This window comes from Elephas maximus, chromosome X (assembly GCF_024166365.1).
Source record: "Elephas maximus indicus isolate mEleMax1 chromosome X, mEleMax1 primary haplotype, whole genome shotgun sequence".
NCBI classification, from domain to species: Eukaryota; Metazoa; Chordata; class Mammalia; order Proboscidea; family Elephantidae; genus Elephas; species Elephas maximus.
Window position 1 is genome coordinate 47490327 of NC_064846.1, and position 13444 is coordinate 47503770.

Genomic DNA, 13444 nt, shown 5'->3' on the forward strand with positions numbered 1-13444 from the left:
TCCATCCTCTGCTGGTCTCAGAACTTCGGGCTGCGGCTCGGAGGTGTCCAGAGCCCGGCGGGACAGGCGCGAGGCGCCCAGGAGCTGGCGAGCCGGGCGCGAGCCAAGGCAGGGCCGCGCGCGGGGAAGCCGCGTAGGAGCCGCGTAGCCGGGCCACGGGGCCCGGGAGCGGCGCACGTGCACGCGCGCGCGCGGCCCGCCAGTCCTCGGCGCGCTCCTGGCGGCCGGGCCGTAGCGTGCTCGCCCCCGCCGCCAGCTCGCCTCACTTATGGGTCGGAAGCGCTGCGTGGGGGAGACTGTTCCAAGATGGCGGCGGGTTGCTGCGGGGTGAAGAAGCAGAAACTGTCCAGTTCGCCCCCCTCCGGCTCGGGTGGCGGTGGTGGCGCCTCCTCCTCCTCCCACTGCAGCGGAGAGAGCCAGTGCCGAGCAGGGGAGCTGGGACTAGGAGGCGCCGGTCCGCGGCTCAACGGGCTGGGAGGGCTGACTGGAGGAGGTAGCGGCAGCGGCTGTACCCTCTCTCCCCCTCAGGGCTGCGGCGGCGGCGGCGGGGGGATTTCCCTGTCGCCACCTCCGAGCTGCGGAGTGGGGACCCTACTTTCTACCCCGGCCGCCGCCACCTCTTCCTCACCCTCCTGTTCGTCCGCCGCCTCGTCCTCATCGCCCGGTTCCCGGAAGATGGTGGTGTCAGCGGAGATGTGCTGCTTTTGCTTCGATGTGCTCTACTGTCACCTGTACGGATACCAGCAGCCCCGGACCCCCCGATTCACCAACGAGCCCTAGTGAGTACCGTGCCCTCCGCCGCCCTCTCCCTTGCGCTCGGGATGGGGCTGAGAGTTGAGGCAAAGTGCGAGTCTCCTCCCCGCCCGCGGCTGCCCCTGCCGCTGCCCGGTCCCCAGAGCCACTCGCCCGAAGGGCACCCCGCGCTTTCTGCCCTGGGAGGGAAACACTCTGCACTTGGAGCGGGGTGCTGCTGCCAGGGATGGCCCCTTGGCTGCCAGAGGGGTTTGCTTTCTCTGTGCCAGAACTTCGAGGAGTTTTTGACCCTTTTCTTCTCTCCTTCGCCACCCCACCCCGCTCTAGTCTTGGCGATCTGGATGACTCAAGGTGTTGACCTCCCCTCACGTTGGTTTCCATGACCCCCTGTGAAAGCCCCGCTAGGCTTCCCGCCCCGCGCACGTTGCGCGTGGAGAGCTACTATCCCATTGCAGGGTGTAAAATAGCAACTATTCAACTTCTGTTGTGCTAGTGATGGAACTTAGCTCCGGAGCTTGCAAGAAGGCTGCCCATCTCTGCCAATGGAGAGGGGAGATTTTTTTAAAACACACTTTCCCTTACTACCTATTTTTATCTGAGCCTACCGATTAAAATGTGTTTCTAGTGAAGCGCACCGCCGGCTCTCTCACGTTTGAAGAGTGCGACTTTTTTTTTTTTTTAAGTTCCACCTTCTGGGTAATAGCTCATTCAAAGTGAGAGCTGTCCCCATAGAGTCACTGTCAGTTTGTACAGAAAGCGTGCATTCGCTTTTGTGTCGACTTGTTATGCTCGACTATTTGAGAACTATTTTGACATTCCCAATAGTGAATGTGTAGGAATTTTTATGGTTTCCTTTGGCTTTATACTTTTTAATTATTTTACCCTTCATGTATGTGGTTGAAATTGTTTAAAATAGCACGGTTACAGCTAAAAGCCGGGTTAATTCTAATCCCTGTCCATTTGGATGTGTAGGAGGTGGGGCATATGGTTTTTTTTTTTACTGTGTAAACTGAGTGTAAACTGACTTTTCAGTTAAATGCTAGACAGAATGTAAAGAGCAAGTAAGGGCAGGGTGAGAAAGAGGGCGATTGTTTTTATTATGAGGACTTAGCATCCACAAGAAAAATAATAGCGAAAAACTGCAGGGAACCTTGTACTGAAAAGCATCAACCGTTTTTCTAGCTAAACAAGTGTCCCTTGTCCCCCATACCATAAATACCTGAATTGATGTTCTTTTTAAACTGCTTTCATTTTGTAAGATGAGGGGATTGGACTACTCCTGCATAGGTGTAAACACTTCTGTCTAGTCTAAAAATATTACATTAATATGTAAAGTGGAAATTACAATAAAGTGTCCTGGAAATTGTAAATTTGTATTGTTTGTTTTCTTTGGCTTTGATAATTTAAAACGTATTTGATTTTGTATGACTCCACTGTGGTCTGTGCATTTTCTTTCAACTTGGTTTACCTTTGGGCATTGGTTCATGATACATATGAAAGGGCATACGGGTTTTTTCAAATATCTGTATAAATTTCATAGTGCTCACTCTAGGAGCTTAGATATTAAGTCCACACCTTTACTTAGCCAATTTATTTTGTTGTTCTCCAGAAGTAAAATTCATTTTGAAAAGACTGCCATGTAAAAATCTATGAAATATTTATTAGCTCGAGTCACTTATTTGTGACTTTTCTGCATTTAAGCCTATGATGCACTAAAACCAGTTCTGGGATGATACTTAGGTTGGCTCTGCAAAGTCATGGGACTGCAAAAATTCACTCCCATTTAGTTCTTGAGCTGTTACATGAGTTTGGCAAAGGCTGTTTTAGTATTCACGCTCCATTGCTCCAAAGCATATGAGAACACACTTTCAGGAGGTGCTATTTTCACACATTTTAAAGTGAGTTTGGGTTAACTGAATGAGTATAACAAGAATTTTAAAAGGAAAAACGAGCTTGACCAGTTCAAACAGAAAATGCTTTCGAAAATGTCATTTAACATTGGCCACGGATTTAGGTATTGTTTCTTTTCTAATACCCCATCCACTGGATTTCTTTTTCACATATTTAACTGGAATTAAACAGATAAATAAGACACACTTTTGACCACTGTAGATATGTTGAAATGGTGGTATAAGAATAATAATTGTTATCATTGAGCAGGCCTTGAATGTGTCATGTATTCTGTAAAACAGCTAATTTAGAGTAGACACTGAACATGACCAAGGGAGAGGATGAAAGTTCACTTCAGTGGAAAGAGAACTGCAGTAGAAAGAAGTTTTATTTTCATTTATCTTAAAGTCATTTCTGAGGTGTGCTGTGGAAATTTCAGGGAGAATCCTTAGAAGCAATGTTTGATTATGGGAGTGAAACAACAAATCATTTGACAGTGTCTTAGTAGCCCACCACATATTATTCCTTCTATTTGAAATATTTAATAGTACTGTGTACTTATTAGTACAATTTATACTTTTTAATTATTTTACCCTTCATGTATGTGGTTGATTATTTTACCCTTCATGTATGCAGTGTGCCACAAGACATAGACATATTGTATCATGGAATGAGCAACAGTGTTTCAAGTCCTGTCTCTCCAGAGATGTGCTTTCCACAATTCTCATGGGTAAAAGCACATCATTTTCATCCCTTTCTAAGACCTTTCTGTCAGAATGTCTGCAACTGGTGAAATGTGCCGTTCTAAGGTTTAGAATTTCTAGATTCACTAAGTTACCCTTCCACTCTGAAAGGTTATTAGCAATATCAATAGATCTATTTATTTCAGGTTTTGGAAGGGAGGTCAATATATGACCAGGCTGTATGGGTAAAAATTCTTCGCTGTTGCTGCTGTCTTTTGGAGTACTTACCCTACTTTAGAGAGGTAGCAATAGCTAGAGCTATGGAGGAAGGTGGAAACTTGTCCAGTGGAAGACAGTTAACCTTTGTGTGGAAAGTTAGGAATGCATTGCTAAGGCCTTGGTCCCGGTAGTAGAAGCTCTTTTGCCCACAGATACAAGGGTCAGGACATGCTAAAAATATAACTGTAGGTGCATTTTAATAATCACAGCCAGAGCTCTTGCATTTATATTTCGGGGAACCAAGATAGCCATTTTATAGGAAACTGTTTGCTACTTTATGGGAACATCTATGCCAGGTGTTGAGCCAATTAGACTCTAGAGCAGTGGTTCTCAGCTTTGACTACACATTGGAATCCCTGGAGAGTTATTAAAAATACTCAAGCCTGAGTCCTATCACCAGAGATTCTGATTAAATTGGGCCTGGGCATCAGAATTGTTAAAAGTCCCCCAGTGATTTTAATGTGCAGCTGAGGTTAAGAACCACAGCTTATATTCTACTAGGCCTTTCTCCTGAGATTCCGATGAATTTGGTGTGTGGTGGGACTTTGGAATCCGTGTTTTGTGAGCACCCTAGGTAATTCTGGTAAACAACCAGTTTGGGAAACGCTTGCAGTGTGGTCTGCAGAAAACTTCACCTGAGAAGTTTTGTTAGAAATGTAGGCTTTCAGAGGCCCCACCTCAGCTGCTGAATTAGAACTGCATTTTAACAAGCTGCCCCCAGGTAATTCTTAGGCACATTAAAGTTTGAGAAGCACTAATTCTCAAACTTTACCCATTGCCCTCCAGTCAATTCTGACTCATAGTGACCCCATAGGACAGAGTAGAACTGCCCCGTCGGGTTTCCAAGGAGCGCCTGGTGGATTCAAACTGCAGACCTTTTGGTTAGCAGTCATAGCACTCAGCCACTACACCACCAGGGTTTCCTCTCAAACCTTAGGATAGTGCTTGTTAAAGCACAAATTGCTGGGCCCCGTTCCCGGAGTTTCTGATTCTGTCGGGCTCAGGTGGGGCTGTGAATTTACATTTCTAACAAGTTCCCTGGTGATGCTGATGCTACAGTCCCTAGGACCACGCATTCGGAAGCACTGGGCTAGAGAGTATTGAAGACTTGATTAGTACTTGAGCCACTGTAAGGAAATGGCAGTTTTCACTGTCAGCTTCCAGTATAAAACTTGGTGCTTCTATGGCACTATCCTTTATCATGTTTTCTCTTACTTAGCACCAGGGAGATTGAGTGCTGCCAAGAGCATAAAAGTCTGAGGTTCTTGGGATGGTTTCAGTCCAAGTACAGGGACGGGAGTGACTTTTGGCAACCTTGCTATATGATTTTAGGTCCTTTTTCAGAAGTTGTTAAGTGTGAGGGACAGATTTTAGGTGTTAAAAACACAACGAAGATGACACATTAAAGTGATTTGTATTGATTTTAATAAGTAACCCCCCCTCGTGTTACCTTAAAAAAATGCTTTTATGATTAGTTCACTAAATAACATGTTGAGATAAAATTTTAAAAGCTTTTACTTAGATTTATGCTTGCTGGATTGCTTTTTAAGAAATTTCCCTCATTAACAAATACATATAAAAGAATCCTGCTAACGCACTGGGATTGTTCAGTGTCATATCTTCAACACTGTGTCGGGTGCCACATCCTATGAACTTTTGGTTTTAATCACCTTACCACCTTTGAAGTTAATGTAATACTACATTTTGTACTGAGCGTAGCACATAGAAGATACTTAAACATGAATAAGTGTGCTTTTTCCATTGAGATGAATAAAAAGTATTTTTAAAAATCCACTCCCGGACTTGTAGATTTTGAGAGACTCAGATCAGGTGTGTGAACAGTGAAAGAGTTTAACTCTTTCTTGTCTTGCCGCAGTAGTCAAATTACTATTTTTCAGTGCACTTAGGGGGACTTGGATTGTACTAGGTTCGCGAGATGGGCACCTTGTTTCACTGGAACAGTAACAGTCCTATTGCATGTTAGTAAAAAAGATGATTTGATAATGCAGCTCAGGTCAGAGTGATATGAAATCAGCATTTGAAACACAAGCTATTATATTTCTACTGTGTCTGTTTTGATGAAGACTGATTAGAATAGCTGGAAGGTGTATCCGCCTATTGCAGATGGTGCTACTAGGTCATTACAGATTTCCTTATTCACCCTAATGTAAAGGTATGGATTTCCATTTTCTGGCCATAATGTATAGTTTTACCTATAGCCAAATAGTCAATTCTGACTCCTAGCGACCCTACAGGACAGAGTAGAACTGCCCCGTAGGGTTTCTAAGGCTGTAAATCTTTATGGGTATAGACTGCCACATCTATCTCCTGAGGAGCAGCTGGTGGGTTGGAACCACGGACGTTTTGGTTAGCAGCCGAGCGCTTTAACCACTGTGCTACCAGGGCTCCAGTGTATAGTTTTACTTGAAAAAAAACTGAAAAAAATGTTGAGCTCTTTTAAAGGTATTCTATATGGGTCATTTTTCAACAATGTTGATTTCTATTGGGAGGCAATCTAGTGTCCTGTGTTAGTGATGGAAAAGAAGGCAGGCACATCCTCAGTTGTCATTTATGTTGTAAAAACTGTCAGTGACTGAAATGGAAAGGTATAGAAATATAAATCACAAAATTATTTTTATATCCATGCATAAAGGTGTATGTAGGGCAAGGTATATTTAGTTAAAAAGAGAAAATCAGTGCTTATTTTCCCTTCTCTTCCATATGGCTAAAGGAAGTGGTAATTTAGCCCATACTTTTTTTCTTGCCTATGAATTGTGTTTGTGTTGCATTCAGGTCCCACAGTGGGTGCCAGCCAAGAAGGAATCTCTGCTGGGATCTCTCAGTCCAATGCGAAGAAAGACCACTAGTGAAAATGTGAAAAAACGCTCCGTTAACCCATGCATGAGTTGGTTTTCTGTTTCTCAGAAACATGCCAACATTCACATGGTTGTCTTTTAAAAACTACAATTTTTGAAACTGTATTTGTGTTATAGACACTATAACCTTTTACTGCAATGCATTATATTTTTTTGAAGTCAGTTGCAATTCCCATTTATAGATTATTTTACTTTTTGAGAATGTGTATGTGTGAAACACTAAAACTTGTACTATGAGATTAGACAAAGTTCCTGAGTTTTCCAGATTTCAATAGGCGTTATTCTGTTCTCTTATGTCACACATGCTTGCCTGTTTTAAAGCAGCACAATGACCAGGGCTTTTACATTTAAATTTTCTTAAATAGTCTCTTTTTTTGAAACTTGTGTAATAATGTCTCTTTTTGATACTGTTCTGAATCAATTAAGCTAAGTAAGTGGGGACCAGCAGTAAAAGCAAGGGGCTGCCAAGAATGGACATTCAATGTGTAAGCTGTCTTTCCACATTCAGTAATTGGGCAGTTGCTCACAGGACACTGGAGACAGTGTGGGAAGGCAGTGGTTGTGTAGGTGGGAAGAGTAGATTCCCAACAGTAAACTTATTTAGAGTTGAGCTGCTGTGTTACTAAGAGCAAAAATGAGCCACAAGCTTATGTAGTATAAAGAAAAGAGCCCAACGAAAGAAGTATGGTGTAATAGTACAGTTGGTTGGGTGGAGCACATTTTATGTTTGGTCCGACTATAAGTGGCATCTTTTGTGTCAAGTGTGGGTGTATTTTCTACAGCTCTTAATGTATCATACTTTCAGACTTGCTCAACCTTAAAAATGTTAGTGTTGAACAGCTGAGTGGAAATTATATGCCACTGGGGGGGAGGGAGGGAAGCTACTGTTAATTTTTAGTATATACTCTGTGCTGAGCTCCATGGTTGGAAACCAGAGAAATAAAAGAAATAGTCTCATCCTCACAGAATTTACAATCTTGTTCAAGATATGACACAAATATAAACGTGGCTTAAAATACTTACCAAGCAATATATACTTCTTTGTAGATTAGTTAGATCCAGGTAAAATACTGAAGTATGAAAATCACATGGACTGTCAGGAAGAAGTCTTTTGGGTGGGGATAACTTTTGAGCCAAGCTTCTAATGGAAAAGGTTCAGAGATTATTGGTGAAGAGTCTGTATGACCAATAGATCTTGAAATCTTACTTGGTTGTTCTCAAACTGGTTGCTGTCACCACCACACCCCTTGCCACAGAACTTGGGGATTCCCAGCAGCTGTCTTCAGTCAGCAACTTGCACTCTCAGCATTCCTCACACCACTCCCCTTACTTTGGTCTCTAAGATCATAAAATGTCAAGGAAATTAAAAGTAACCTTCTGCATTGGGAACTCTCTGGGAATGCTGGATAAGAAATGTTGGATCTGATTATAGTTTCTTGTATTAACAAGAGAACAGTATTTGTAGGAGAGTACTCTAGAGTGTAAAATGAACCAGAAGGAGTCTCAAGGTAGGAAAGACCAGCTAGGCTTAAGGTTATGAGGGCAGTAGGAAAACTTGCATTGGAAAAGTGGGGAAGCCACTCCAGGGGCAAAGTTTATGAATATAGGAACGTTGCAAAATCAAGAGTTGGAAGACGTTATCAGCATATGCAGGGACTTGCACTCCAGGGCCAGGTTTTGTGTAGGAGTGGAAAGTTCGCAGCTCACCTGTTTTTTGGCTTCCATCATTGCCTCTTCTTTTCTTGGCTCTGTGCCTAGCTATTCTTGTGCTCAGGAAAAGTTTGTTAAACAACTCTCTGTTGGAATGGCTATGAAATTTGATCACAAGCAGGAGAACCCTCCCCTCCCCCTTTTCACCTAGTCCCAACTGTATCTAATTTGGGAGAAAGGAGGAGAAGACATACTGGTTTATAGAATTTGGATCAAGTATAAAGATAGCTGGGATAGCTTTTGGATGAGAACCTGAAATTAGGTGTTTGCATGTGAGTAAAGAGACATTGCAGAAAAAGAGAACCTACTAAATGTCTGTTGTCTGGAGGAAGTGAAAGGGAGAGAGGCTTTGAACATGATTCAGAATTTGTAAGCTTGGGGAACCAGGAGGATAGTAGTGTCATTAAAAAACAGAGGGGGGAAATGGGAAGAAACAAGTAGTTCGGCAGGTGAAATGATTTCTTAATACGTATAGTTTCAAGTGTTGGCAGTTATCAAATGTCTTTTCTTTTTGAATTGGTAGAACCACAGACAGATATAGTGACAGAGCTACTGTGACATTTTTTTGGTTGGTCTCTTGGGATCACTCTAGCCTCCCCCTCAACCCCAGTTATGGCTTTGAACTGCTCAGACGAGTGGAGATCAGTGATAGTTTTTAGCTTTGTATTGCTAGTAAAAATATCTGGCGGAATGTTGGGTTTCCCTAGTGTAGGTCTGTACATTTTTGTAGTCTTCAGGCTTATTAATTTGTAAGGCAGTCAGTGATTCCTATATTTCCTTATGTGTGTATCATAGCACAGCCTTCAGCAAAATAGAGCCTTGTGGAGGCCCATTTCAGGAACTTGTAGTGTCTGAACTTGAATTAAAGGACTAGAAATGCTGTCTGGTGTTAGGTTCTAGGTTCTGTGTCCTCAAACTTAGAAAGTAAAATAGATTGATCAAACTGCATCTATTTTGCAGCTTTGCTGGACAGTCAAGGATAGATGTTACCAATCGAGAGGATCACCATGTTGCCTTATGATCTTTGCAGCCTTCAGTGGATGGGCAAATGTGAATAATTCTACTCAAGTCCAGGCCTGCTAATATTAGTGCTTTCAATAAGGTCTGTGATGGTCTTTATGATTGTTGCCTTTCCCCTATCTGTTTCATTTTACAGATAATCCTCACTGTGACCCAAAGCCACATGCAGTGCTGGGAGAGCACAGTTGACTGTGTTATGCAATATCCTGCCAGAAGATGCTGACCAGCAATCTAGTAATGGAAAGTAGTGAGACTGACTTAACAGCCTGTATAGCTCGCCTTGCCATTCGATATACTTCCAATGTCACCTGTAAGCATTTCACACACAATTCTAGTAACATAGCTTCTATTGGGATCTTGGATTGCTGCAAGGTGGTAACACCAGATTCTCTGCTTTGCTTCAGGTGTTAGTGGATCTTTGAGTCATTCTCATAAAATGGAATCTGTGAGAATTGATTTTGGTGGTATCAGCTTAGGGGTCTGACAGGTAGCCAACCCCTAAAGAAATGCTTATGTCCTAGTCACATTAGAGTATTTCTTCTTCTGTGACATCATTATTTCTTGAAGTAGTCTACCAACCACAGGGTTAGGTATAGGTGGTTTTGGGCACAGATAACTTAAATAACTATAAAGTATGCTTCTCAGTACTTAACTCATTGCAGTAAGGCAAATGCCCTTTGTATTTCAAATAGGGGTGACGTAAATGATTGGAAGGTGGGTGCTTTTTTACATACTTAAAAATATATATGGTAAGTGGAAGATGATACTGGTGATTTATTCACTAAAGAATCTCACGAAGTCTTCTGACCTTTTCCCATGTTATAGTACTGCTCTCAACACATTTCATGAAGTCCCCATGATAAAAATCAAACAAAAAAAAATTTTAAAACTTGCCAAGGCTTCTTTTGCATTAAAACAAAAACAAGCAAACACAAAACTTGCCACTAGTTAGGCCAGATGCTTGATTAGGTGAAATAGCTCTTTGATGTTAGGTGTAGGTGTAGAGGAAACCCTGGTGGTGTAGTGGTTAAGTGCTGCGGCTGCTAACCAAGGGGTCGGCAGCTCGAATCCGCCAGGCGCTCCTTGGAAACTCTACAGGGCAGTTCTAATCTGTCCTGTAGGGTCGCTATGAGTCGGAATCGACTCGACGGCACTGGGTTTGGTTTGGTTCGGTTTTGGTAGGTGTAGAGCAAACCCAGACCAAACCCATTGCTGTTGAGTTGATTGCTACTCATAGTGACCCTATTGGACAAAGTAGGATTTCCAAGGAGTGGCTGGTGGATTCAAACTGCCAACCTTTTGGTTAGCAGCTGAATGCTTACCCACTGCGGCACCAGGGCTCCAGATACGGGGCAGCCAGTGGTTAAAATTTTGTGTTCAGTTCACAGATCCACCTACCCCACACTCTTCTACTTGTCAGTTCAAAAAATCCTCACCAGAACAAATGGGAATAATACTGCTTCTGTTTCTCTGGCACTAATGAGGTGATATGTGGTTTGGGATGTGTTTTACTCTACAAACTCCTCTAAATATTGCCCTGCCTGGCAAGTCATTTTACAGAAATCTCCTCTTCCACACTGCCACACTGAAAGCATTGGCTATGTGGAGAAAGAGTCATTCAGGACTAGAGGCAGGAATAGAGGGCACATGGGAATTGGGGAGGGAGAAAAATGAGATTATAGTCAAGTGAGGTGAAGCCTGGATTCAGGGCAGAAAAGGGAGACTTGAGTGCATGCTCTGGAGTAGAACTGCTCCAAGAGGCAAGTTTTACGTCATATAAACCTAGGTGTTCCTCCTTTAGAACCAGTGGCCATGGAGCTCATGCTAAAAATAGTTACTTATATCAGAAACAAATACATGGCATGAAGGTTAATTATATAAAAAGACCTACATGTGGGCCCTCTGAATACTTCTAAAAGCCCACATTGAAAACCATTCATATAGTTTGGATGCTGTGGGACAAGTGACTTTAGGATCCCCCGAATAGCATAAACGTAGTCACTCTGTGGTCATTATCCTTTTTTGTTCTTCTTGGCTTGTCTATGAACATAGTTATGAATCTTCAGGTGTTCAGATATATCTTATTTTTAGGTCTGTGCATTTAGGTATTGGAGTCCCTGGGTGGTGCAGATGGTTAACACTCTCAGCTGCTAACTGAAAGGCTGGAGGATCAAGTCCACCCAGAGGTGCTTCAGATTTACTTCCGAAAAAATCAGCCATTGAAAACCCTGTGGAACACAGTTCTACTTGGACATACATGGGGCCGCCATGAGTCAGAATCAACTCCATGAGAACTGGTTTATTTAGGTATTAATAGCCTTTATTTTGATGTATGAACTTTTTTCTATATAGCTTGCTCATGGTTAGTCTCTACAACAAAGATTATGGAACAGATACCACTAAAGGATAGACTGTGCTACAGTTTGATTGGCTGCAGAATGCAGTCATGGGAAGGCTTTCTATTGAGCATACTTTTTTCTTCTGTACCATGTCTTCACCTTCTCTTAACAGGACCTTCTATGGCCAACCTAATTTACAAATTATTTTCTCACAGATAACTGGAGTATCAACCATTTTTGGTTTATTAGTTCATCTTTAATCATATACATACATGCTGATGTTAGCATAGCCTTTAAAGGTATATATAATAGAGGTACTACATAAAGTAATCAATTTTTCATAAGAATTTGGGGGATCCTTTAAAAATTAATCTTACAAGCATATATAAGAAATGCACAAAGCCTGTAGGAGAGTCTAATTTAGGCTTTGAAGTATTTATTTTTCCAGACTTACTGACAATTATGAATAAACTAGCATTAGAGTCAGAAATAACAGTTCTTAATGTATTTTAAACTAGTAGCAGTTCAGTTAGTATTTGACCTGGCATTTATCATTTTCTTTATTAGTATACTTAATGCCAATGACCTGAATTTGACAAGAAATTTTATTTTATAGCTTTCCTTTTAGGTTATTCTTCTCATCCCCTATTCTTTAGAGCTTTCTGATGCATTTGCTAACAATAACGTAAGGAAATGTGTTTGACAGGTAGGAGCTTTGCCCTTCTTCACCAGCTTTTAAAGGTGGAAGGATCAAGGCATTAATGGAGACCATTAGGTTTCACCCAATTATTTCTGAGGAAATGTGTTTTCTAGAGAGATGGAAAATTGGAAGACACCTTGGATAATGAGATATTATAAGTAAAGCCTTTAAGTCCATACGTGTATATATAAACCACTTTAGTTAAGTACTTCCTGAAATTGCTTTTTATTGTGTACACATTTGTTTCTAATGAAAAGCTCATCTAAATGTGGTAGTAGCATCTGTGAAATAGTAGATTTGGTCAAGTCATGGGTCTTGAAAGTTGTTTATTCATCCTGTTGTCTACACAACCAGTATGGGATTCTTTATCATTAGCAAGGGTGCAGACATTTTTTAATATCACCACTGAATTGTAATGGATCAATTTGGATTTTGGAGCAGTTTCTAACTTTGCCAGGTCTAAAGAAGAAAGTAGAATTTCTATCACGATTATCCCTTTGTTTATAGACATTTCAAAATGAAGAGTTGATCAATCCTCAAGATTTATTTGCCATTATTATCTTATGACAGTGTGTTTTACAACAATACCTATCCCTTATTCTAAGCTAGTACTGCTTTTCATATTATGGTTAATTTTAGTATTTCAGTTCAACAGTAATAGAGCTGTTGTGGGTGGAGCACTGTGTTAGGCCCCTTTTTGGTTGTGGGTGGAAGGTCTATAAAGTAGGCATAAGCCATGCTTCTTGCCCTTAAAAAGCTTGCAGCCATATTGAAGAGAATATTCATGAAACAAATGATGAAGTCACATATGATTTAATGAACAAATGAGTGAATGTAGACAATGAGGTCTGTAGGAGTTTGGACAAAGACTAATGTGGGTAAGGGTTGTACAAGAGGACTTCACGGACAAAGTGGGATTTGAGCTCGGTAGAAATTTTATAGATGGAAAAAGTGTTCTAGACAGGGAAACAACTTAAAGGCATAGAGGTAAGAATGAGCATTATACAGTGGGCAATGGGTAACAATCAAAGGTAGATTGAAGTGGTGAGAAGCTAGCAAGCAAGGGGACCATCAGGAGACTGTTGCTGTAATTCAAGCGTTGGGGAATGAAGGTCTGCCAGTTGATGATTTTCAACTATTAATGGCCTGTGAATTGCTTCTTTCTTGGTAAAGTTTCCCTTTTGTCCAGTTAAT

At 41.6% G+C, this 13444-nt stretch overlaps 1 protein-coding gene across 2 annotated transcripts in view; it reads left to right on the plus strand.

Annotated features, from left to right (window-relative positions):
- The first annotated feature begins 263 nt into the window (after positions 1–263).
- The window catches only part of AMMECR1 (AMMECR nuclear protein 1), a 138246-nt gene continuing 125065 nt past the window's right edge, over positions 264–13444 (plus strand). For both annotated transcript variants that reach the window (XM_049872078.1, XM_049872079.1), the window contains exon 1: positions 264–779. In XM_049872078.1, the coding sequence (XP_049728035.1) occupies positions 307–779 (473 nt within the window). In that variant the 5' untranslated portion in view covers positions 264–306. The remainder of the gene's footprint in view (positions 780–13444) is intronic.